We start from the raw sequence: 26,011 nt of genomic DNA on the forward strand, positions 1-26,011 counted from the left end.
CAGAGCAGCAGCAGTCCCAAAGATTAAATCACGTCCCAGGAAAGAGATGCTTGGCTGATCGTTTCTGATAGCCCACATGTTGTTCTGCTCTGAGAAGTCAGGTCACCGAGTACCATCAGAAGCAGAAAATCCGCCGCAGACATCCAGATGCTGAATTTCAAATATGATTACATTGACTGACCAGCAGGAACAACTTTACATTTACATATTTGGGGATTTTCCAATGATGAATTGGCACCAATGATGTGAAAAATATCAAAGCTGTCCGTATGTGTGTTTCTGAGTCCTTTACTATGAAGCCCCTGAATTTGGAGTTAGAGAAATGGGAACAATGCAGGTGTGTTGTTATTGCAGTCTGTATGATTAAGATTGTGTTTGTGAGGTGTATTTTTCTTGCTCCAAGAGATTTCACTCGAGCCACAGCTCTTGGTTCCCATTTTGGCGTGAAATTGTGCCTGTGTTTTCATCCACTGAGATGACCTCTTATTGCACACACAGACCCGCCTTGCAATTTCCACGCCTTTCGCCACAGATACAAACCTATTTAAAGTCACATCATCTTCTAATCTGTCTTCAATTACATTCTTCTTTTTACATTTGTGATCCGATCAAACTTTGCCACAGTGTAAGATTGAGTCTAGAGGTAATAAAATTTCTCTTGTATAAGGAGGATAAATTGAGGTCGTTTGTATTGTGCATTTATATGACTAGCAGCTACCTGGCTGCTGTCTGTGACTTTAAAAAAGTTGAATTCCTTGAAGTTCATAAAGATCTCAATTACAAATGAAAAAATCTAAGTAATAAAAATGTGACTACATACAGAAAGTAACCTATATATTTATTTATATGCAAAACTATATCAGTTTGAACATACTCATAATTTTTCTTCTCTTTAAACTCTGCCAATGTCCATTATGACACTTTTATTGGACAGCTTAGAGCCCCTTGTTGATTGACACCGGATTCGACCAATAATGTTATGAAATGGCTTTTCCTGAGCCAATAATATCCAGAGAGCGACTTGAGCTCATTTTGACATGCCTGTATTATTTCTGGAATATTTCTGACTGGGCAATGCGGAGACTAAATCTAAAGCCACAGATGTGTAGCCAATACGTGTCCTGTCATAAAGATATTAGGTATTTTGCAGTTTGTTTTGACAGGAATCCACCAGCTGCATGCGTAACCACACGTAATGTGTGTTTCTATTCTGAGTCAAAGTCAGGCTGTGCGCTCTCATGTGTAAAGGTGTCATTGTACCACTAAAATTCGGGGGGGGTATCATATCGTAAGAGGGGGCAGGAGGTCTGACTGTACACTGACCACCTCTCCGTCTGTCCCTCCCTCGCTCTAACAGTGCTAAATGCTTCCTGTATTCTCAAATCCAAAACTTGACAGAAATCCTATTTTACTCATATAATTATAAGTAATTTCCACTATCAGTAATAAAGTGTCTATCTAAGGATTCCTCTGGTCATTATCTTTCATTAGAGCCCTCATTAATAACTGTATGTTGAAGCACTGAGGAGTTCTAATCATTTGAAGTTTGTATATCAGGTGTTGTCCGAGTGTGCCATCTGGAGACGCCAAATGGAGACTCCGAATGGCACACATGGACAACACCTGTACATCCTCAGCAATAGACATGTCCAAAATAACATTTGTTTTTATGCTATCTTGATCAGTCTTGAAATCCACGAACAGAATACTTTATTCTACAGATTTATTGTATTTTGCAGTCCATACATTCAACACTCAATGTGCATTTACAAGAAATAAAAATGACAAATCTGGGTGAAGCAAAATCTTTCAATTTCTTTTGTGTTACAAACATAATAGCTACAAAGTACTTACAGTTAAAGTATTTTTGACTGAAAAATAGAAATTTAGCTTGTCATTTTCATAAAGAGACCAAGCTTTTGTATGTACTCCAAATTGTTCAAGAACTGCAGCTGATTGAATTTGGGAATGCCTTTTCAGCTGTTTTTGGTGATTTTGGTACCGCCAGTTAAGAGGTGGTAAAGAAAAAAGTTATCGTTAATTATTGATTGATCTTGTGATGTTTTAGAAAGAGAAAATATAGAAATTTGTTGGAGAATTGAGCTTAATGGACTTGCAGTTTTGGTTGCAATGAAAATGTTGACTTAATACAAATTAATGTCAACCTTTTTTTTGACTTACTGGTAAAAAAAAAAAAAAGATCATCCATCACTTTGCAATTCAACTGCCTTATTTAAATCTATAACATGAATCACAATAAAATACAAATGCGAGTTTGTGGTTGTTAATTTGGCACAATAAAAAAAAAAGTACACTTTTGCAAGATATGATAAATATTGTGGAAAAATCTGAATGTATCCATTGACCACAGGACTTTAAATTTGTTTCTCTTGTTGATCAATCAAATTTTATCTATCATTCTGGTGTAAGAATGTAGCCTCAGTAGTCACTTTACAACAGTGACTACTGAACTGAAGTGCTTTCCATTAGTGCTGTAATAAAAAAAGAAGATAAAAGCAAAGAAGATGGCATTAGTAGGAACAAAAAAGTATCCCAGTGCCACAATGTGCTGACGGCAGTTCCAAACAAATGCGTGTTTACCTTAGTTTTTTCATAGTTTTGGACTTTGACCTAGGGACTTCTAAAAGAATTTGGTCAGCCAATCAAAGAGCCCTGACTGGTCAGAGTGCTTACAATGCACAATGCCATGAGCAGCATTAAAACAAACATTATTTTCCATTTTCTTGTGTGCAAAATAGATGTTTAAACTCTGCTAAGCGGAAAGTGCTTTGCAGGTGTCACTTGGGTATTTTCTGTGTCCTCATCAGGCATTCTTCACATGGGCAACGGAGAGAATGTGTTCATCTCCCAGCAGCCACCCGTAATCGGCAGCATGATGGGAAACGGGCGCAGGCGCAGCATCTCCTGCCCCAGCTGTAACGGCCTTGCTGACGGAAACAAACTCCTGGCCCCCGTGGCTCTGGCTTGCGGCTCAGATGGAAGTCTGTACGTGGGCGACTTCAACTATGTGAGGAGGATTTTCACCACAGGGAACGTCACCAGCGTCCTGGAGCTGAGGTAACTGAGGAGCAGCCTACCAACATTCGCTCAGGACTACGAGCAGCTTAAATGGGCTTATACACAAGCTATAAACTACCTAGTGCAATTGAGATAGACAGAAATGCCCTAAAGGCAGAGGATTGATGGTCTGCCTCTTATTCACCTGCATCAGCTGGCGTTTGGTCCTTCGAAGGACCTAAAAAGGATGTAATAGGACTTCAACAGATGATGTCCTGGAAACAATACAGCAGTTTCTTCTGCCATTTAATGTGTTCACAGATATAGATAAAAGAATGTATATAGTAAAATTTTTCTCTTGCTTAATTCCATCCACTTCTTTGAATTTTTCTACGAACAACTTACCATTTCCTCTTCTTTCTGTTCTTTCCTCTGTCACTTTTCCTGCTTTTCGTTAACTTTGAAAGAAATAAAGACTTCAGGCACAGGTAAGCCCTACATAAAAAGATTACCATCAGCCTGTTTGTTGTTACAATTCCATTAGTTTTTGTCTTTGTTGGATTCACAATTTATGAACAGCCATCAACATTTAAGAGTGAACCAGTTTATTAGGTACATCTCGATACAGTTTAACATACCCAAAGGAGAACAAATCTTCACTTTTTACCTTTCTACTTTGTCTCTCTTTAAACAAGCAGCTGGTGTAAGAATGTAGCCTTGAAGGAAAGTGTTTAAAGTTCTGAATTAATTAGTACAATATCTTGTTATGATTTGTTATCCATATATCTTCCAAATAATATCACAACTTATGTTCCTACAGTTGCATCTTGGGGTACATTTACATCAGAAAAGTCTTTAGATCTGCAGACTTTTTTCCCATGTGATCTGGTTCGATTCTCATTGTGCTATTTCACAATCAGACTTAAATTTGTAAACAAAAACTACCTGTTGTGCACATTTGTTCCACTATTGCAACAGAAAAATTATTTTTAATGTCAAGAGCAGCTCATTCAATGCTGTTTTTGTGGTGAATTATTTCTAATTGTGGAACAGCGCCAGCTGAATGAGTGTGCCCTGACTCTTAATATGTTGGCAGCAGCATCACTAAGCAGAAAACAGCAGATCAGGTACAGTTTCATTGCAATTGCTACATGCGGCAGTTGCTTTAGCAACATTGAATGGCATATTTTTACGATAATGCTCACCAACAGTGGTGCGTAAAGCCAAAAAGACATACACTTCTTGTAGCTCGTTAAGATCAAGACTGGACTGCACCAGATACTGAGTTCACAAAATGTCAGGACCAATGGGGGAAACAAACATTGACCTGAAGCAGACCAAATGTGTCAGATATGAGGACACATTTAAACGAGCAAGACTTCTGTAACATTAAGCATTGTAACAATGTTTGGTGAAAATTCAGCACAAATGTTTTTTACTAACGTTCAAGCACGTTGGTGGAAGAGTGATGATTTGGACTTATTTTACAGCCACATGATCTAGGTGCCTTGCAGTATCCAAAAGTTAATTCTTTATTTTTCTCTGTAGATGAATTCTTATTTTCTTTACCACAAAGTCTCTGCACCCTCTTCAGAAATTCTCAGCCAGGACTTTAGAGAAGCAATGTCTGCAGAATGCCAGATAACTAGACTTGCAAACACCCCTAACCATTTGTTGAGCACAGTGGATGTGGGATGATGATATTGCCTTGCCTTATAGCCACTGAATCAGTGTAGTTCTCAGTCTACAAGTCAATTTTCAACTCCGCAATGATGCATTGTGGAGTCAAACACGAAGCCATCTGTCCACCAACTGAAGATCATCCACACCTGGGTTCTTAAGCATTTAAGTTGTCTTATGAAAAGAGTTGGGTCAAAATTTAGAACTTATAAAACAATTCTTTGTTTAATCCAAGTGTGGAAATGTAGAGTCTTCTGACAATTTGTTGAGGCATGAAACCGTAGAATTAAAACCAGCTGTGGTTTCATTTTGCTATATCTGCAAGTGAGTCTAACAAAATGACTATAGGTAAAGATTTTATTAGTAGCTTAAGATACAGACACCTCATTTTCCATGGCAGGAGGCAGCGAGGGAAATCTCAGTGTGCCCTCTTCAGATGCTGTGTCTCAGGTGAAGGACTATTGATTGATTTTCTGTCTAAGGGCCTTGACTTAAGCTCTGAAACACATAATACAAATGAAGATAAAAAGCAATGCAATACTTGTCACTTGCTCTTGTTTTGTATTATTTTTCTGTCACTTTATTTCTCAATTTCTTTTTGTGCAGGGGTTAAACGTTATTTTCTTTTTACACATTAGCTCACACATTATACATGAGCTCTGCTCGCAGGAGCTCCACTAAAGAAATATTGGACCTTCAGCTCGTTAAACTCTGTGTGCTACATTTGCATCTTAAAAAAGGAGATTTGTCCAGGAAAGATACAAGTGTTGGTGTAAAATGGATGATCACTTCCTGTTTATATGACAGCTGGCGATAGGATTAGGAACTGGGTGATTATAATTTTCTAGAGATCTAGCTAAGTATATCCCCATCCTCTACAACCAATTCCACAATAGCATGCAACGAAATCCAATGATTTTCCACAAACAGTAAGAAACCACTTACTGAGATTTACTACTAACCAACAATATTATGAGTATTCAAAAGTTAGAAAATCATTAAAAGGTTGGCAACAAAACACAGACCGTAGAATATAAAAAATAAACATAAATTTGATGACATTATGTAGCATGTAAATTATAATTTCAAAATTAAATTAGGCTTCAGGGTTGCAGTCTTTCAAGGACAGATATGATTTCAGTTGATGTTAGCAGATTAGCATTAGCTTCTGCTAACTACCATTTCAGTGTAGTTTCTGATTTTCTCTGAAATGGTACAAAAATTGTACTTTGCTTCTTAGCTTTGAGACAGTATAATCTAATTTAAATACATAATTGATATATTCCTCTTTGTGTATTACAGCCATAGAATATGATGTTCATTTTTGGCATTGAGTTGGATTGAAGTAAATGAACTTTTGATTTATTGAGATGCATTTATATTCTCTTTGCCAGCACATTATAACTGACTTGTGTTGAAAAGCACCCAGTGTGTCGCTTGGGTCACTGGTCGTGTTTCGACACATGTGCCTGAGGTTTGCTGTCACCACTGATACACTGAAGGTCAAGTGTCATTTAATATTATGTACCCGAGATGACAATAGCACAGACCCACTCTCCTTCCCTCTTGTATTTTAGAAACATAGGCTAGTGGTGCTGTCACGCTAAAAGAACCCCCAAGGTTGAACCTGAAATACTGTCTTAATCCACTTTGAATGATACCAAGATGACAGGCCTCTCCACAAAGCTTATCTGTTCTGGCAGAATTGTGCCATACGTTGACAATGATAACTGTCAACATGTTTAATGTGCCAAAAAATTTTATTTTAATAAATAGTTTCACATATAAATATTTTCAGTTCAGCATCATAGAGTTGTTTAGCTGTGCAAAACGTTAAACCAGCACTCAATATTCACTCATGTCAAGAAAGAATATGCTTAAATCAAAACCTCCATATGTACTGTAAAAGGCATTCAGTTATTTGTACTAACAGTGCTACCACATTTATTGGCACCTGAAGAAAAGCCCTATGGAGGGAAAAAAAGTATATTTTTCTATTTTATTGGTGTAGCAAAAATAAATTTTTTTTGAAAAATCTAGCTTTATTTTGGGTACGTTAAAATATTAAGTTAAAAGTCAGTCTTAATCAAAATCGCCTGTGGCGTTGTTATTGGTACCGAAAACCAATAACGATACCTTTTAAAATGTATTTTAAAATTTTTATGTTGTTCTTTGTTTCAATTATTGTGTTCTTATGAATGCCACTTGATGCAGTAACTAATTTCTTGTAGCCATTGGGCTTAATGAGGACCCATTTTTATAGTCTGAGAGCAAAATGGAAGGACAGATAAAGAAATCATCAAAGCTTACTGCCAGTTCAGGTACCAGGCCTCCATAACAATCATTGCATGTCGCGACAAGCAAACTTTTTAAAAGCTGTTCAACACATTTGCTGAGGCGCATCTGCACACTGATGACATTAAGTAGCTATCAATAGTGGCAGTCAAAAAAGAAAACCACATAATTTCATGCACCTACAACCAGATTATGGGATTTTTGGACTACAAACTCACACAAGTCTGCCTAAGGTCGTCAGAGTAATATTGAGTTTTTGGTGACAAACACTTCCTGCACCACCGTCATGTTTATCAGAGAATATGTGATTCTGTTGGCCTGTCTTTCAAAGTTCATCTTTGAGCTACCAGAAGATTTTAAAATGAAACTTTAAAATGGCCTTTAACAGAAAACTGAAAATTAATCACTGTTGGGTCTTTCAACAGTATACTGACCTTTGGCCAAATAGGTGATCAAATCTGCCCAATAAATATTTCCCCACACAAAACTTTACCCCTCTTCAGTGGCCTCTGCAGTCCCCAGATATAAATGCAATAGAAAACCAACGAGTTGAGTTGACGAGAGCATAAGAAAGGACCCTGGATGATTTCAAGAGATTACTACAGCAAAAATGAATTTATTTCAAGGCTTTTTACGCATCTTTACCAGGGGGAGAAATAAATGTGGCAGGCGAGGTATGTTTTATAAGTCAGAAAATATCCATCGATTTTTCTGCAGAGCCTTGCATCTATCACAGAATGCAGCAGATTTAACAATAAAAAAGTCCTATCTGTCACCTCATTTGTCCTTGTATGGATCCATAAACGGCTCTCTTTTGCCATCTTTGTTTTTCACCATCTATCTTCATTTTTGGAAACCAGGAGATTTTATGTATCTTGGCTGTGTTTGGTTCTATTGTCTGTATGTCTGCTGAAAATCTCGCAGAGTTTAAAGGATTACTTTGTTGATTTTGCTGGAAATTACACGGGATATGTTTCTGCGCAAAGATATCTGCCTGATGGATGCCTAATGTCTTTGGATCTTTGGTTCAGTATTATTTGTCTTTTACCAGCAGTAGCAAGGTAAAAATAAAATACAATGCATTTGTATTTGAAAGAGTAACCAGACTGCTGCGCTGTAATGGCTGATTTCCCTTCGTTGTTTTCAGATGAGATAACAGGAATTTCCTGTCTCTCTTTCAAGGTAATAAATAGGATTTCTCTCAAAGGAACTACTGGGCTCAAAAGACTGATACCCATCCAACTGTTTCTTTTCTTTTGTATTCTGAATTATACTTGAACTGTGTCATTGTAATTTGAAGGGGAAAAAAAGGGTACAAATCTATTTTTATGGTTCGTTTCAATTGTCCAGTTTACAAACAGAGGCCCTTGATTCAGACTTTACTGTAGATTACTCTACTCCTACGTCACGTTTAATCTCATTTCAGTTTGTCATGTTTAATCTCATTCTATTTTTTTCTTCTTTCTGTGTCCTGGTTTTAAACTGTAATTGTGCCCAATTGACTCTCTAAAAGGCTTTTGAATCCATTTTAATTGTATTACACAATGTTTCTTATTGAAAGCGATGTAGCTGCTTCCAGTTTTATTGACTCCTTCCCCTCCTCTCCCTTCCCTTTGCTCAGCAACAGCCCCGCTCAGAAGTACTACTTGGCCTCCAGCCCTGTGAATGGCGCTGTGTACCTGTCCGATACAGGAAGCAGGAAAGTGTTCAGGGTCAAATCTCTGACTGTTGTGAACAATGTTGCTAAGAATCTGGAGCTGGTGGCTGGAACCGGTGACCAGTGTCTCCCATACGATGACGCTCGCTGCGGGGATGGAGGGAAAGCTGTTGAGGCCACGCTCACCAATCCCAGAGGTAATGTTTCACCCGAGCTGGAATTGACTGGAAAAGCATGGAAGAGTTTGGAAGTTAATGTAATTTTCTGATCTCTGTAAAAATGGAAAACAGGATATAGAATACTTGGAAACATACATCTATCTTTACATTTTCATTCTTTCATTTGTTCCTTCCTTCCTACCATTTGATTTAGTTTTCATCATGTTGGTTCCTTCTTTCCTTTGCTCCTTCCTTTTTCATCCTTCCCTCTTTCCTTCCTTCCATTCTCTTTATTTTTGCTTCTTCCTTTGTTACCTCAATCATTCCTTCTTTCCTTCCTTCCATCCATTCATCCTCCCTTACTTTCCTTCTTTCTTTCTTTCTCCAATTGTTCTTTCCTTCCTTTTCTCTCCCTTCATTCTGTCCACCGTGGCTGGTTCCATATTTAAATCTTACTGTAAAAGTGTTTTCCATAAATCCATCACAAGTTTCTGCTTTTAATTGATCAATTGTAACAAGTAACACTATAAACTTTGAATTTAGAAAGTTGATCCATTTTACATGAAAGATTATCTGGAAGACTAATTTTAAACCAATCAGATTTTCTCATTTAGTATGAAATGTGTCCGTTTCTATTAATAAAACATACATAAACTCATATAATATGTTACAATTAAAGCAGATTGCACCAGTCAATCAGCCAGAAGATGCATAAACCTTACTGCTGCGGGTTTAGGTGTAATTTAATCAATCCGTATAGTAATCATCATCTGCTCAGATGGTTCTATTGTTCTCCATTACTGATTACAAAATCAATCCTTGCATTACTTTTCATTGGTACAATTAGTGCTCTACGTTATTGCAGCTGATACCTCTTAATTGTCATTTAGTAGTGCTCTGTCTTCGCATTGGTGCAGATAAGCAAGATGAAACGGATGGATATTTTCTTCTGTTCTTACAGTGTGACTTTTATCTGCAGGCATTACGGTGGATAAGTATGGGGTAATCTTCTTTGTGGATGGAACCATGATCCGCAGGATTGATCAGAATGGTATCATCTCCACTCTTCTTGGCTACAATGACTTAACCTCCGCTCGACCTCTCAGCTGTGATGCCGTTATGGACATTTCTCAGGTATGGCCTTTCTTTTGTATGCCTTCTCATGCTCTTATCTATTTTCTGCAGGGTTTTGACCCTTTACTGCTATCTAACTTAATTTACCTGCTGATACAGACATTTTCTGAAGCAGAATTATTTTGCGTTAACATTTTTCTTTTTCAAAGTATTGTATAAGCTAGTATGAATAAGACTCACAGGTACAGTCAGTTATTCTGCTCTCATTTAACATGTCTTTTAGGTGTTGTTTTTTTTTTTTTTTAGAAAACTCATATTAAATCCAAACTACAGACTGTTAAGGAACAGTCAGGGGAGTTTGTTTAAACTACCCTTTGGAAAGTGAATTAATTTCCCATATATTTGGAATTTTTTGGGAAAAAAATGCTGCTCATGACAACTTGAAGGGAGAGCTATAGAGGCCTAGAAACTTGGTCTTTTCAAACATGTGAAACTTTTTTTAACCGGAAGTGTTAAAAAAAATCTGTCATTGTGAAATTAGACTGAATTAGTGTGGACATGTTGGAAGTACATCCAGCTCCAACATGACAGACTTTGATATGGGGCACAGGTGCACACCAGCATCATGATAAAGTTATAAAAGTTGCTACATTTGTTTCTCATTGTTTTTTGTAAAGGAGTGACTAAAAGAGTTAAAAACTTGTTAAACACAGTGACCCAGCTGATTAGTTAGTTGCAGGAACTAAAATCAATAAACAATTGCTTACTGTAATGTATGTCAGAGTTTAAGTAAACTAGTAAGCTTGAAAATTACATCAGTTTAATATAAACATTTGTTGACTGAGATCTTATGATAATACTGTGCATAAAAAGTGTGAACCATGTTGGTTATAAACTGAAACATTAAGAGAAACATCTGCTGAAGTGGATCGCATTTTGGCTGATGTTCCTCAGTCAAGATATCCTGCAGGTTAACTCATCTGTAGCAAGACAAGATACACAAGTCAGTCTCAGTACTGGCTCAGATTGATCTCAGTCTTCTCTGATCTACTGGAGCATTTTCTTTTTCTCCACTGAGATACTCGTTTCTGTTTCTAGCTGCTCTCAAACTGTTTTCATCAAAATTAGAGATATTTATAATAACTTGGCAATTTTTTAAAGATGCTAAGGGAGAAGAAGAAAGTTATAATTTCCAAATATATATATTTTTTAAATTGTTACATTTTTAGTCTGATGGAGCAGACATATATGAGCACCACTAACTTAAAAGCTAGTCATTTTTAGGGAATAGCCAACAAACAATTTTTCCCTGAAACAGGAGCAGAATTATGCAGTGCATTTCATCAGACAGCAGATATACCCAAACCACAGGCAGCACTGTTTCCAGTTCTACTCTGCTACCTACACATCTCCAAATGATTCAAGCATTTAGCTGGTTTTACATATTATTGAGCACAACTAGCAAACAGTTGCTGTGGAGTGCCAGATGAAAGTGGGGGAGAAAAAAGCTTTTTCTTTTTATAGGATTTCATACACTCAAGCAAAGCCTCCAGCTGCCCATTTCCAGACTCCCACCCCGAGGAGGGGATTTCATCCCTCCTGCCACCCATGCCTTACCTTTTCTTGGTTCTTTACCTTTTCCCACACACAAGCACCTATATGTGCTCACCTTCCCACTGCTGCTGCCGCGAGGACACATGCAAGCTGGGTGCAGCTCGACAATGATGACAAATCACACGAGCACTGCCAGAGACACTCAGACAGTAAAAAGCATCCATTAAAAATTCATCCAGAGCACATGGGCTCCTACTTCAAACACTCTCTGTAACCTCGCTCAGAAATGGGTTTCTCTAGAGAAGGCTTGTGGCAGTGGTCATTACTTTTGTTGTGTTCCACACCTGATTTAGCCAAGAAATACTGTCAGATTTCTTCCCTCTCCGATGAGTTTGTTATCTTGCTGTACCATTTCTCCTGTGAGGAAACTGCAGCAAAATCTTTCTTAATTCATCTCTTTCATCTTTTTTTATTTTTATTCTCTTTCAACTTATTTTTTATTTTGTTGCAAAACAACAAGAGTTTGAACTTTTTCAAAAGTCTTTGTCCGTTAACACCATGGACCTAGATTGTTCCTGTTTTGGATTTTCAGTCTGTTAGATTTTTGCAAAAATGAAAGACTTGCTTTTCTGTGTTCCCTGCTGAGTTCAGATTTTAGTCAAATTAAAAACACAAACCTCCAGACTGAATAATTGGAATATTTTCCTAAATCAATAGAAGTTAGATTTAACTTTAGAAAGTGAGATAAAATGTGTTTTTATGTTTTTTCAGTATATGTAAAAATTTGGTTAGACACATCTTCTATGGCCTGTTTTGTCTTTTTGCTTATTTCTAATTACTGTATCAAAATCACTGGTTGAACCACAGCAGAGGTCAATGCAAAATTTTATCTTTATAACACTTACTTCCTTTCCTTTACATTCTTTTCACTTTCACTCTTAACTGTCCTCAGTTTGTTGTGAAGCAAAATGCCTTTGGAGAAAAACAGAGCTTAAAGTTCTCTGCGACGTTTATTTGAAAACAGCAAAGCAGTTATATCTTTCCGATATTATTGACAAAAACAGCAACAATACCCAAAGTTTATTTACTGTTGTTGACAGGTTGACAAATCCCTCACCACATTTCTCTCCTGAACTTTTATACAAGTCCAACATTTTTTTGCTGATATTTTTAAGACAAAATTCAGAGAATAAGACAAATGTGTGCTCCTATAACCTGATGATGTCTCCTGTGTCTCCAGAATCACTGCAGCATCTAAATAAGTTTTACAAACTGAATTATGTATCTTTGACAGAAGCAGTTCATAACCTAGAATTCAGAAACTGCTGTCTTGATTTGTTGCTCACCTTGTTTTTAAAAATTGGTTTTAGCTGTGTTGCTTCTGAAATATTGGAGATTCCAAGGGTATGTTCACTCCAGGCCTGTCTAGCCCCTCTGTAATGAAAACCTGGTTAGTTTGTGTAGAAAGTCTGGTTCTCCTCACTGTTTACAATTTTACAGGAGTTTTTGATCAAAAACTCAGACTAACACATGGCAGAAGACCTGCAGCACTGCATAACTCTATGCTCTAAACAGCAAGAGAAAAGGCTTCCAAGTCTTAATGTAATATTTTTTATAGGTTATAAAGCCCTAAAGTCATTTAAACATTCATTTTGGTAACCTGTTCTGGAATGCTAGCAGCTTTAAAGAGATTTATCAAGTTCACAAACTTTGACATTCAATTTAAATTGAGAATTTAGTGAAAACGACATCTTATTCTTTCTTTGATAAGCTTCCAAGCCCTATAGAAAAGAAATGGCTGAAAGAAAATAGAAAATCCTCTATAGGCTTCAAGTACCAAAAAAAACAAAAAAAAAAACTTGGTGTTGGTACTAATCTGGGATTTGCTCCCCCACCTCATGAGCATTCTTTTGGAAGTTTTTTCCTTGGGGTGGTGTTGGCAAAAGGCCTATCAGGCAAGCATTAGTGACAGCAACCCCACTGTATAAAGTGCAGGCTGTGATCGGGTTACAGCATGTGGGACGACAGCTCAGGAAATATCCCCTCATCAGTCAGAGTGGCGTGAAAACCTCCTTACAGGCAGGTCCCCTGAGCTGCTCCACACTCAGGCTCATGAAATATTTAACCAGCAGTGTTGACAAGAAATAGGTTTTAAGAAATTTAAAGCCCTCCCTCTTTCATTACCCAAGTAAATGCAGTTTTTTGCTCACTGAAAACTGACATGTATCTTCTGTCAGTTGCCCATTTGTTGCATGTGATCTATCCTATTATATAATCCTCCCCGATTCCTGTGAAAAATGACTGGAGGTTTATAGGACATGAGCTGCATGTGATGCTTGAAGTTGTTTCTCTTTCCACTTGGACTTGATGTCCTGTTAGATTCAAATTAATTATTCTGGCAGCATTCACTTCTCAATAGTAAAGTAAAGGGCTTATGTGTAAGTCTGACTTATTTATTTTGTTATGCAAAGGTCAGAAAGCTGGGAAATTTGTTACTCCTTTGTATGTCCATAGAGTTGTTGAATTCCCTCTTTATGGGCAAATAGCATTTTCAGTAGCACTTTTTGTATTTTGGTCCATGATTTAATCAGCAGCCTTCCTGTGAGCTCCCAGGCTCCCGGTGAAATATGACACTCTAGATTATGTTTCTTAGTGATCCCAGTGGGACAATAAGGGAGAAGGAGGCCAGTAAATGGGATTAATCCAATCATTTCAATTTGTTAAAAGCCTGACACATTGTCAGTAGAACAATAACTAATAATTCAAAAAGCCAAAGGCAGTGCAGGCTTTTGTTTGCTGAGGGTGTTCCTGTCTCTTTTCAAGGACTTGTGCTGTTGTGTTATAGCAATAATGATAATATGGGGAAAAAAATCATTCCAGACCCTTGAACTTCTCATATTTTGTCACATTACAGCTACTTAAATGTTTGTTTTTACTGAGAATTGTGTGTAACAGATCATGAAGCAAACTGAAAACTTGGTCTGAAAATTGTGGCATGTATTTTTATTATTTTTTTTTACACAAATGAAACTGGAAGCTGATTTTTTCAAATATATATTTTTGTCCTTCTAGGTACGCCTTGAGTGGCCAACAGACCTGGCAGTGAGCCCCATGGACAACTCTCTGTACGTTCTGGACAACAATGTTGTTCTACAAGTTTCAGAGAATCATCAAGTCCGCATTGTAGCAGGCCGCCCCATGCACTGCCAAGTACCTGGCATTGATCACTTTCTTATGAGCAAAGTGGCCATCCATGCAACTCTGGAGTCAGCAAACGCCTTGACTGTGTCACACAATGGTGTTTTGTACATCGCCGAGTCTGATGAAAAGAAAATCAACAGAGTGCGACAGGTGTCCACCAATGGAGAGATCTCTTTGGTTGCAGGGGCACCAAGTGGCTGTGACTGCAAAAATGATGTCAACTGTGATTGTTACTCTGGAGATGGAGGCTATGCCAAGGATGCCAAGCTGAATGCACCCTCTTCCCTTGCTGTATGCCCAGATGGAGAGCTTTATATTGCAGATCTTGGAAACATTCGTATTCGCTTTGTTCGGAAAAACAAACCCTTTCTGAATCCTCTCAGTATGTATGAGGTATCCTCTCCAATTAATGATGAACTCTATCTGTTTGATTCCAACGGCAGCCACATTTTCACACAAAGTCTGACAACAGGAGACCATCTCTACAATCTGACCTACACAGGAAAGGGAGATATAAGTGGTATCACAGATAAGAACAAGAACACAGTGACCATCCGACGAGACACTACAGGAATGCCTCTGTGGCTAATGGTCCCTGATGGGCAGACCTTTTGGTTCACCATTGGTACTAACAACGCCCTTAAAACTGTTGCTGCACAGGGTCAAGAACTAGCTGTAATGACCTACCATGGGAGCTCAGGACTTCTGTCTTCTAAGACAAATGAGAATGGATGGACAACTTTCTTTGAGTAAGTAATATTGAGAAACATTTCCTATTGTCTATGAATTGATTTTAAAGTTATTCAGCAATGAGAGCTTACAGTATTGTTACAAGATTATGGGACAAAATAAAGGAAGTTAGCAATGGGCGTTTGTGGTGCATTAACTGCACCTCCTGTAGAGAAGATTGTTTAGACTCGTAATAGGAATCAGGATTGGTGGGGTTATCATGTTATGTTTCAGTGATGCAAACTTCTTTCATAATTTTGTTATTTTCAGTCATTGTTTATGTTAAGGTTTACCATGTCTAGCTTCCTCTGGTGCAGAATTATGTCAGTGATGAAGATAAAATGCAGTATGACCATTGAGACTGCAAATGATTTAAAAACCATTGCATATGAATCCAATTTTGTAACATATTTGGAAGTGGCACAAATCTAATATTGTGACAAATTGTGGGAAAGTTGGATATGGGTTGCATTTATCTTCTGTGTGAACTAGGAATTAATCTTTATGTAGGTCAAAAAATATGTTTAAAATTTGACCCATTAGTTTACATTTTATCTAAATATAACTAAAACTAAGGCATTGACTTTTATCAAATTCACCCAAAATTCATTTAAACCACATTTAGATATGAATACAATTAATACAATTATCTTGAAAGCTGTTTACTACTCCACTACAATTTCACACTGATTAAACATTAAGCCACATTGTCTAGAGATCACCTCTTGACTACAAAATAGGTAAAAAAAAATTAAAAAAAAGAATTTGCTTCCTATGTGAGAAAAGTTTTAAAAGATAAAAGGGATGTCCTGGGTGGTTAAACTAACCCCACATATCACTGAAATCAGTGATATGTGGGGTTACAAGTGTCTTCCAATGTTATTCTGTGGATCAGAAGCCGAACAGGCTTGGGAATTTTTAATCAGGGATTCTCACCAAATAAGTAAGTGATTTTATTCGACTGATTTGCACTTACTGCCTTACTTTCACCCCAAATTAGACGAGGTAAAGATTGTGAAATTTCAGTGTGAGAGTAACAGACTTATGCCTCCATCTCAGCTTTTGATTCTTTTTTGTCATCCCATGTTAAGACGTTTTCGAAGAAGACTGAATTTAGTGTTTTTGGCATATGAACTCCCCTCTTATGGCTGGATGTCAAGTCCGTGAAAATGCAAGACCTGTGGAAGTATGAGTGTAATCCTATTTGCTGTTATCATACCAAATAGGATTACCGGGTGATATGTTACTCATCTGCACCCGTCCTTGCAGTGACAGACTGCAGACCCTCTGTTGTTGGATACAGGATGGATAGAGATGCATCTGCTCGGTAGAAAATTTTAACCCGTAGGGATGTGCAGGCTGATTAATGTAGTCGTAATAGAATAGCCAGAGGTAGTAATTGGCTGAGGTGAACCACACATTGAGTGGGAACAATTGAAAACCCTCCCACACTCTTCGGTATATGAGCGCAGGATTTCATGTTCTCATGATTTGTGCTGAGCAGCCTGTCCCTTATCCTAACATGCTGTATCAAAAGGTGGGAACTGTGCTAACAGGATGTCATCCCAAAACATGTGATTAAGCAGATTTGCCATTCAGACATCTGTCACACCTCACTAGTTAAATGTAACTTTGACATGTACTCAGACGCTCCATTTAATATGCACACACATTTATCACCTGTGTTTGATTCGGCTGTCACCTGAGATGCTTCGAATGATAGTGGAAAGCAGTAATGCACCCAAATATTTGCATTTCTAGAGGTAGACAAAATTGCCTCTGGCCACAAAACACACACTAGGTGTTTGGAATTTTAAGTATATATTTTTTGACGTTCTGCAAAACAGTTGCGGTTATTATTAGATCCGAGCCGCAACCTTTGCTTATGCGTAAAGAAACAGCAAGATCATAGAGCAGAGGTTGCACAAAAGATTTTTTTAAAGATGGAATAAGAACAGTTTGTTTTCAGGGTCAGAATTTCTTGTTTGTGTGAATAAACTGACATGGAGAATAAGTGTAGCACTTAAGAATATTCCAGTTTGATGTTAAATGTTAGAAAAAAAAGGCAATCTGTTTACTGATATAAAACATCAGTGATGATGTTTTCAAAGGGAAAAAAAGGTTAAATTAATATTGAATGAGGTCCTCCACTATTATTTCAGTTGTGTTTTCTCCTATTTAATGCTTTAGGCATCTTTAAATGTTGATTGTCTAGTGTAAAGGACTGATTGACCACTGGTTTTCAGTCCAGAATTCAAAACACTTTATTATTATGCACTCCAATTATCCCAAAAGAAGGAATATAACATTGTCTGATCAGCTAAAGATTTAAAAATGCATTTTTTATAAACAGGATTGCCTAGTGGTGGTAGTAAATGTGGCTTTTGTATACTTGTAAATAAAATAGTTATTTGGAAAAACACATTTACATTGTAACATCACAAGAAAAAAATGTGCATTTATAATTGGTAATGCACATCAATAACAGCACCTCATTTTGTTTATTTTTTTTTCTTCAAATGCATATAAATGACCATCAAGTTAACTTGTTTGTTTTTAATCTGTTCCTTTTACCATGACAGCCATACAACAATATGCAAAGCAGAAAGTTGCCTTGAATATTTTTAATGCATTGAAATAAATAAATCTGGATTAACATATTTACAAGAACTTTTGTTCCTAAAAAATATCCACCTTTGTATTTTTGGGGTTTGTATTTTCCTTTGAAAGTTGCACATTATGGCCTGCTTGAAACAAAGGAGAGATTCAATTACTCAATGTCCTGCTTCTTGTCTTTCAAGTCAAGCAATAACTTTGTTTTTGCCTGCAGGCAAATCAGTTCATCCATGTTTTATTTAGACCAAATAAAGAGCATTTGTTTTTCCTTGAATAATTAGCGTTGAAGGTCAGAACACCACCTGAGGGTCTGACGCAGAATTCGCTGCCATCAAAACCACCATTTATCTCCATCTAACAAAGTGCCCTGCTAAACATTTGCTGGTATTAATAATTATGTGGTTATATCCCGTGCTGTGTAGATCAAAGGATATTCTCATTAGGTGCAGATATAAGACTCAGAGTTGACTAGGGAACAAAAGATGTCTGCTGAATTTTCTTTTCATTGCAACCCTGGGCAACCTCACTTCCATTGACATTTATGGTATTCACAAACACACTTCTGACCCTTTGATAATTTTATCACTACAATCAATGTTCCTGAAAACCTTTGACTGTGTCTGTCAACCTGAGAGCATCTCAGAGAGGATGATTTTAAAACACATGGGACAATATCTTCATGTGTTGCAGGTTTGCATCTGTTTAAAAGTGGATATTGTAGTGACCTCTGACTGTCGCATATTTTACACTCTACTATAAACATCATACAACAAATTATGGCTGCTAATGGTGATAATTGTGAGGGCTTTGATGAAGAGAACTTTGAGACCAACTGTAGGAAATTGGAGGGCTACTGTGCGACTGACTTTAGTGTCTCTTTTGAGTAGAGTATCTTCCTACAGTTTGAACTGTGATCCAAGTATTTATTGTTAATCAAAGTGGTTTGAGGTCAAATACAATTTCATTGTATTTCTGCAATAATTTGTCTCGTCATTTAAAAAAAGATTTTTTTCAAGAAAACAAAACAGTGTTTACTATAAAATAGAAAGTTTATGTGGATAATATTTTTATTTTCTTGACATAAGTAATATACAAGCATTAATAGTCCTTAAAAATGTGGATATCACACACTAAGTTAAACACAGCAGATCTGATGCATATTAATAAATACTAATTGAAACTGTTGGCCACATTCCTCTCAGCTTGGATGCAGTGCAATAATTTCAACAGCCAATAGAAATGGAGAGAGGTGTTGAAAAAAGCTATATTATGCCTCTGTGGCGTAATATAGCTACAGAGTTGTCTGAAGCAGCAATGTCGAACTCATTTTCATTTTGGGCCACATTAATGACTATTAATGTCTTCAAAAGGCTGATTGTGGCAGAATGTATTGATAAAACCACATATTAACAAACTATTAAAATGTTACAGTTTTCTATGCATTCAAGAAGTAGTTCTTATTTTTTTCACACTGAAGAATTTTGGTGCTATACAAATGCAAACTGATTAATAAAACATTTAAGAACATAAGTGATATGCTGAAGTTCTGTTTCCACAGAAATAGTTATGGAGAGCTATATTTAGCCCAGAGGTCTTGAATTTGCCACATACACGCTCAAGTATTTAGCTTTAGCTGATGTATCGTAACAATAAGCTTTGAGTTTTTTTTTTTTATATGCCCTCAAATTCAAGGAAGCAAGCAAAAAAGCAAAATAAGAGAGCCCCGCGTAAAATTGACATTTACTGTGCTGCAGGTGATGCTGACATGAAGTGTTGGCCTATTGTTGGGCCCTAGCGTGAAAGGTCATGGAGTTAGCATTGTCACACAGAGCTGATGCGATCCGAATAGACTCATGGCCAACCATGGGGAAACAGTTCTCTTCTTCTTTTGAGCACCCTGCCCCTGTGTGCCCCTCTTGTTCAGAGAAAGCAAACTAATGGGCAGCTGAGCCGAGGCAGGCAGCAGCCATTAGCAGCTCAGCTAGCTAGCTCACGGCTTATAATTGAGACAAAGAGAGTGTAGGTCAGTGATCAAGCCACCTAATGTGAATAAGATTTGTCTACTGGACTTTTGTGAGAAAAGCAAACTAGTTGAATAAATTAAGCAGTTAGAATGTACAATTTAGATCATGAGTAATGTATGCTTTCAACGCTTAAGTTTGTTTACAAGATGAACGCAGGGAGGATCATATGCTTAGATGCTAATTACGGTGCTATTTTCTATTTCCTGAAGTGGAAGAAATGTGCATGAATCTCAGTGCCTTGCACCGGCTTGGATCAGATAACATTTATCTCTCTGAGATGATCCTTCTCCCACTCTTCCTTTCCATATTAGACATTTGAGATGGGAGCACTGAGGAAATATCTGTAAACCAGCACCCGCCATCTCATTTATTAGAGGCTTTATTGTAGCAGGCAGCAACATAGAGGAGGGCGTTCTAATACGTATTCAGTGCACAGATAAAAGTCTTCATTCTAAGTAATGCACTGCTCACTCACTCCTCAAACAGGCAATCTGAAAGATTTCAAATTGTTCGATGGCGACGTGCTCTCTGAGCAGAATGAAACAATCTGGCCACTCATGTTCTTGTATGTGATGAGCTGATTTGTAGGCTAGAGAGAGAGAGACAGCATCTCTGAGGATTTGCACTTCAGTGCTCCTTTTTCATAGGCTGCATAATGAGATTAGGTGATGTTGCTAATCTTTTAAGCTAATAAGATGTTTTCCAAATGCGAGAAGGTGTGTGCTTTCTCACCTTTGCTGTGAAATCTTTCTCTTTAGAAGAAGTTTACCCCTTTCTCCTGTAGCATTTCAAACACAACTAACAAAAGCGGACATTTGAGGCAACTTTGGAGTTCTGCCATATTATCCAACAGCCACTGAATTAAAGGTAGCTGGAAAATTGCCATAGACGTGTTACTTCAGAAAAAGATTTTTTGTTAACTAAAACACTTTTGCTGATTGTAGGTATTTCAAACAGATAAAAATACTTATTCACACTCCAAATTCTGACATAGCATTCATCAGTGAACCCTGTTTTACATGAACATTATCTCCTGCTGCCTCATATGAGACCCCAATGTAAGTGCAGATGGCTTTATATAAACAGCAAGATCAAACAACAGCTTCATCATTATATTATTATGAAAGACCAACATAATTATTTAAAAACACTACTTTGTTTTAGTTTAATTGAGCATTTATTGAGGTTAAAAGAATGTGCAGGCCATTTGAAATCAGCAGAAAAATCTTGCAATAAAAGGTAGAAAGATTTATTCAAGCAATGCTTGATTACAGGTTTCTATCATTAGAAGTTAGGCATTATGAAGTAATTGTATTTATGTTTTTTCCCATGTAATGTTGAAAAAGATAAAAGCTTCAAAATTATATGGTTGTATAATTACTCCTCAGACAATTTTACTTTTAAAGCTTGTTGTGCCATGACAATAAATATTGAGTTTATTATCTTTTCCTTTCCACACTGGTTCATTTGCTTCCTTCTTCTAATCACTTTTTCTATTTGTGACACCAGGAAGAAAAAAAGCTACCACTGAAATATTTTTTTAACAAGGAAGTTATAATTGCTGAAGTAGATGTCATTTCTCTTTTAAATTGGTTCTGTTCCCTACAGTTGATCCTTATTTCAAATATTCTCTATCGTAGGTACGACGGTTACGGGCGATTAACCAACATCACTTACCCCACCGGCAGAGTGAGCAGTTACCGCACAGAAGCCGACAGTTCGGTCCGCATCCAGACGGAGGGCTCCAATCGAGAGGATATCACAGTCACCACCAACCTGTCTGCCTCTGGCAACTTCTACACACTTTTGCAAGGTGAGTGTCTCCGTGATGGGAGTCAATTTTTTGTCTCAGACCCAAATTCGTTGACACAGTCACATTGTGACAAACTTAGTATTTACATTAAATTGTGATCTTTATTGAAACATGGATCTGAAAGAATAAAATGCGATTGCATGAGTAATATCCGATAGTGTTCACACAATAAACAAACATTTTCACGTCATGTTACACCCTGAATCTCAAATGGATTTTTGGGATCTGAGGTGATAAACCAGCATATGAACTAGGAACACTTGGGAATTAGTGGGGATTAGATGAGATATATTTTAATGTGATAAAAGGGTTAACGCCATTGATCGCCTTTTTTGTTTCTTTCACATACAAAATTTCCAACTGGAACTTTTGTGTTTTTGTGTTTCTGGTACGCCCTCAAATATGACACACAACCAATAGCAATGGACAACAAAGATGCCTTTCTTTATCCTCTGGGGGATCAATTTTACTTCAAAAGCAATCTGATGGGACGCTGGAAAAAAGTATTGTATGTGTAAGTTGTGCTAACAGGAGACAGAGAAATTATTCAAGCTTAAAATGCCACTTCAATGCAGAACATGTTGCAGTAAGCAACGACGCCCGCAACGTTAATGTCAGCGTCCAGTCCACATTTCTAATGTCGTTTTTCACAGAAAAAGCAGAATGAGTAAAATAGCATTTTGCCCAAGTATAATGGTTGAGTGACCAAAATAACTTACTAAAACATCTCTTTTTTTAATGATTTTAAAAAGGTTTTTCAGTTGGAAAACACAGTCTATGCTTAAAAAAGTAAAGGGTGAAGAGTTGTTCTGACAGGAGATGTGTTCCTCTCCTCATAAATTAAGCACCTCGTCGAGACTGTTTGGTCATGGCGTACACTAGATTCTCTTTGAAGTTAAACTCCAAAAGTTATATCTTTAGTGACGTTGGTGCTGTTGAGACTTTGCCCCAAGGATGGCCTCAGTTTTTCTCCTTACTGAGCAGGTTACTTACTTGTAAAGATTGCCTGATTGTAGTAAATTACATATTCATGCTTAAATTACAGCAGTTTTGGCTGTACAAGAAATGAATTCCCTGCAATGGACTAGCAGTATGCCTAACCTTGCCTCTCGCCCATCGACTGCTGGAGATAAGCACCTGCCTCCCTGCAACTCTGCAAGGATAAGCAAGTTTAGATAATGGATGGATGGATATTCACCAAATTTTGAAGCGCACCATGAGTCTTGGAGCTGTGGTAACAGTGGTGTCTAACTCCTGCTTTAACTCAGGAAGGCCTGCAGCTCCATGTAGGAAGCCTCAAGGCAAACTGGTTTCAAGAAAAGAGCTAGGGGAAAAATAGCTGTCTTCACAGACTGACCCTCTTTGAGAACTTGCTGCAATGGGAGTACCCTGTGGCTCAATCTGTACTTTGGGAGGCCAGACTTTAAACAGCTTTAGCTAAAGCAATACAAAGGAATTTCAACCTCAAAACAGCAATGAAGTGGATGAATAGAACCAGCATGACTTTGTGTTTGATATCAGGTTTTGACCTTTTCAGACGCAATTCATTCACACTTTTGTTGCAGAGGAAATTAAATTTGCCCTCATTTTACAACACTGAGACAAAGGCAGATGACTTGGGTACAAATCTCAGAAAACCTTTATAAATGGTACAACGCCTGGTGTGTGACTGCTTTTAAATCATCGCCCGTAATCAAAGCCGTATTTCTTTTCTGTTCTATTTTTAAGAACATGTGTTAGTGAGCATCCATTTCCCAGAAAGGAAAACATAAAAATTGATTTTATGTCATAAAAAATGAATCAGGAAACAGTGTAGGTGGTCCTTACTAGGCCCTCCAGGAAAATTGGTGAAAAATACAACTGAGTGGAGATTTTGTAATGCACTGTGGCAATAAACACATCTTGTTTAATCTGACTTGACACTAATTGATCATTAATAGCTGTGATTTTTAGCTGTTAGTTAACCTGTTCCTCATGATCAGAATCTGAACTTATCCTTTCTGAAACATAAGATGAAAATCTTCACTTCACTGTTGATCAAACTAAAAGCTTCTGTTGAATGATCCTGACTTATGCATTTGTTTATAACTATAGTAGCACCAGAAACTAATCTAATTAATACACTGCTATCTATGTACAGCATCCCCATGCCGGTGACAATATAACATGTTTTGTTTCTGTTTTCATAATTATTTCAACAATGTGTGAAACTGATTGGAAGAGAAACTCTAGATGAACAATTCCCATTTTTATTTTCTCTTAAGCCACAGGAAAAATAAGAGGGGTCATGGTTTACTAGTGAAAAGTTTTCTTATCTTAAAAATAATATCACCAGTTACATTTACTTTGTAGCAGTGGTGATCATTGCTTGCCCAAAGCAAGGAAAAATAGCAGAACCATGTTTACAACTACTCCAAAATATGCCAGTGTGCAGTTATTTTGATTAGATTCAGGAAAATATAACTGGACATAGGCTACTCTTTTTAGTATCTTTAGAAAAAGGCAAAACAATACCTTTCTTGGTGGACGTCTATAAGATACTCAGAGGTAACATTACTAACTGGTCTTGAAGTGGAACATAGGCGGCTGTCACCCAGGGAAAGAAGCAGGCGGGTTCAGATTTATCCCCTGTGAATCTGTGCGAATGTGCATGCCCTGCCTTCTCTGTGGCCACAGGCAAGCTAGCTGCTTTGATAGTTTTCATCTCTCAGTATCCTCCAGGCTGCTGCAACAGCTGTAAAATTTTACTTTACTGGTGCTTTGAAACCTCACACTATTGATCTTTGTTGTCACAGACTCAACGTTACCACAGTGGTTCGGTTAAATACTGCCGCTAAAGGCTTTCCTTTTTGCTGCGCGGCCATTTTAGGTCATTATACTTGTGCCTCACAGAAAGAAATATTAGATATGCTCCTCTTACATCAGCTAGACTGTTTCTTCCCTTGTAACACTTCTAATATCTTCTCTACGTCTTCAGAACAAGTTCGGAACAGCTACTTTATTGGTTTGGACGGTTCATTGCGGCTTGTTCTTGCCAACGGTATGGAAGTCTCTCTGTATACCGAGCCCCACCTGCTGGCCGGGACGGTCAACCCCACTGTCAGCAAGAGGAACATTACCCTGGCCATTGACAATGGCCTCAACCTAGTGGAGTGGAGACAGAGGAAGGAGCAGGCTCGTGGTCAAGTCACCGTATATGGACGCAGATTGAGGGTAAGAACACAGCTTTGCAAAACTGACATTGTTTTATTTATATATCATCTTTCACCTAATAAATTACAATAATTTATTAGCTCAGAATTGGTAAGATAAAGAAGTTTCCGCATAAAAGCTGACTTTTATTTGTCAGATGGATACAAGACTGGAGGAAGACAGAATAAATACACTCTGAATTTAATTGCAGTTTTAGGTCAAAGTGCTTATTATGTGGGTATTATCACTTTATGACACTTTGGACTACATAAAGCAGCTGTAGCAGCTGAGATTTATGCTTATGTAGCAAAGCTGAAGTTGGCTACCTTACAGACGTTGGCCTTTTAGCATGCTAACTGCACTCTAAGAAAAGCTTTCTCTGAGTACTGTAATTGACAGGACTCCTTTAGCTTAGACCCCATGACCGTCGAAACAGCTGAATTTCTTTCTTGTAAATAATTGAAAAGTGTAGGAGTGACTGGCAGTGGACTGAAACAGGTAAGCGAGGAGCAGTGCACTATTATTTTGCTCCATAAGGCCAAATACAAATGTGGTTACTCCAGAACGTTCTATGAGATGTTACAGATTGAAATTACTGTAAAACATAGGTATGATATGTTAATACGCCTCACAGCAGAAGTTTTTCTTTTACTACTTCAAAATAAGTATTACTTTGCTTGTTTAGCTAAACATGTTAAATAAATGTGTTGTTTTGTCATAAACTTACGAAGGTAAATTATGTGTTTGTGCTACATCTCATTCTGACATGATGAGCAGCTGATCCTCCATATGCAGGGTGTGCTGTCCGCAGTTGACAATGGAGCAGGAAAACCAGCTCAAAGAAGAGCTGCGTTGTACTGTGCTACAAAGCGGGGGAAAAAAGCACCATCATTTTTATTTTTTTTTCTGAATTGTGCCCTGTGAGATTCCAGCTGGATAAGGACCATTTGAAGCTGCTGAACAAATCTGGCCACATAAGAATGAGTTGCTGCCAAAGTCC

At 37.5% G+C, this 26,011-nt stretch overlaps 1 protein-coding gene across 3 annotated transcripts in view; it reads left to right on the forward strand.

Moving 5' to 3' along the window:
* tenm4 (teneurin transmembrane protein 4) overlaps positions 1-26,011 on the forward strand; it is a 212,380-nt gene that overhangs the window by 168,096 nt on the left and 18,273 nt on the right. For all 3 annotated transcript variants that reach the window (XM_055028139.1, XM_055028140.1, XM_055028141.1), the window contains 7 exons: positions 2,829-3,078; positions 3,486-3,506; positions 8,615-8,847; positions 9,788-9,942; positions 14,509-15,386; positions 21,647-21,819; positions 24,797-25,032. In XM_055028139.1, the coding sequence (XP_054884114.1) occupies positions 2,829-3,078; positions 3,486-3,506; positions 8,615-8,847; positions 9,788-9,942; positions 14,509-15,386; positions 21,647-21,819; positions 24,797-25,032 (1,946 nt within the window). The remainder of the gene's footprint in view (positions 1-2,828; positions 3,079-3,485; positions 3,507-8,614; positions 8,848-9,787; positions 9,943-14,508; positions 15,387-21,646; positions 21,820-24,796; positions 25,033-26,011) is intronic.

This window comes from Poeciliopsis prolifica, unplaced genomic scaffold (assembly GCF_027474105.1).
Source record: "Poeciliopsis prolifica strain line A6 unplaced genomic scaffold, Auburn_PproV2 SCAFFOLD004, whole genome shotgun sequence".
Lineage (NCBI taxonomy): Eukaryota > Metazoa > Chordata > Actinopteri > Cyprinodontiformes > Poeciliidae > Poeciliopsis > Poeciliopsis prolifica.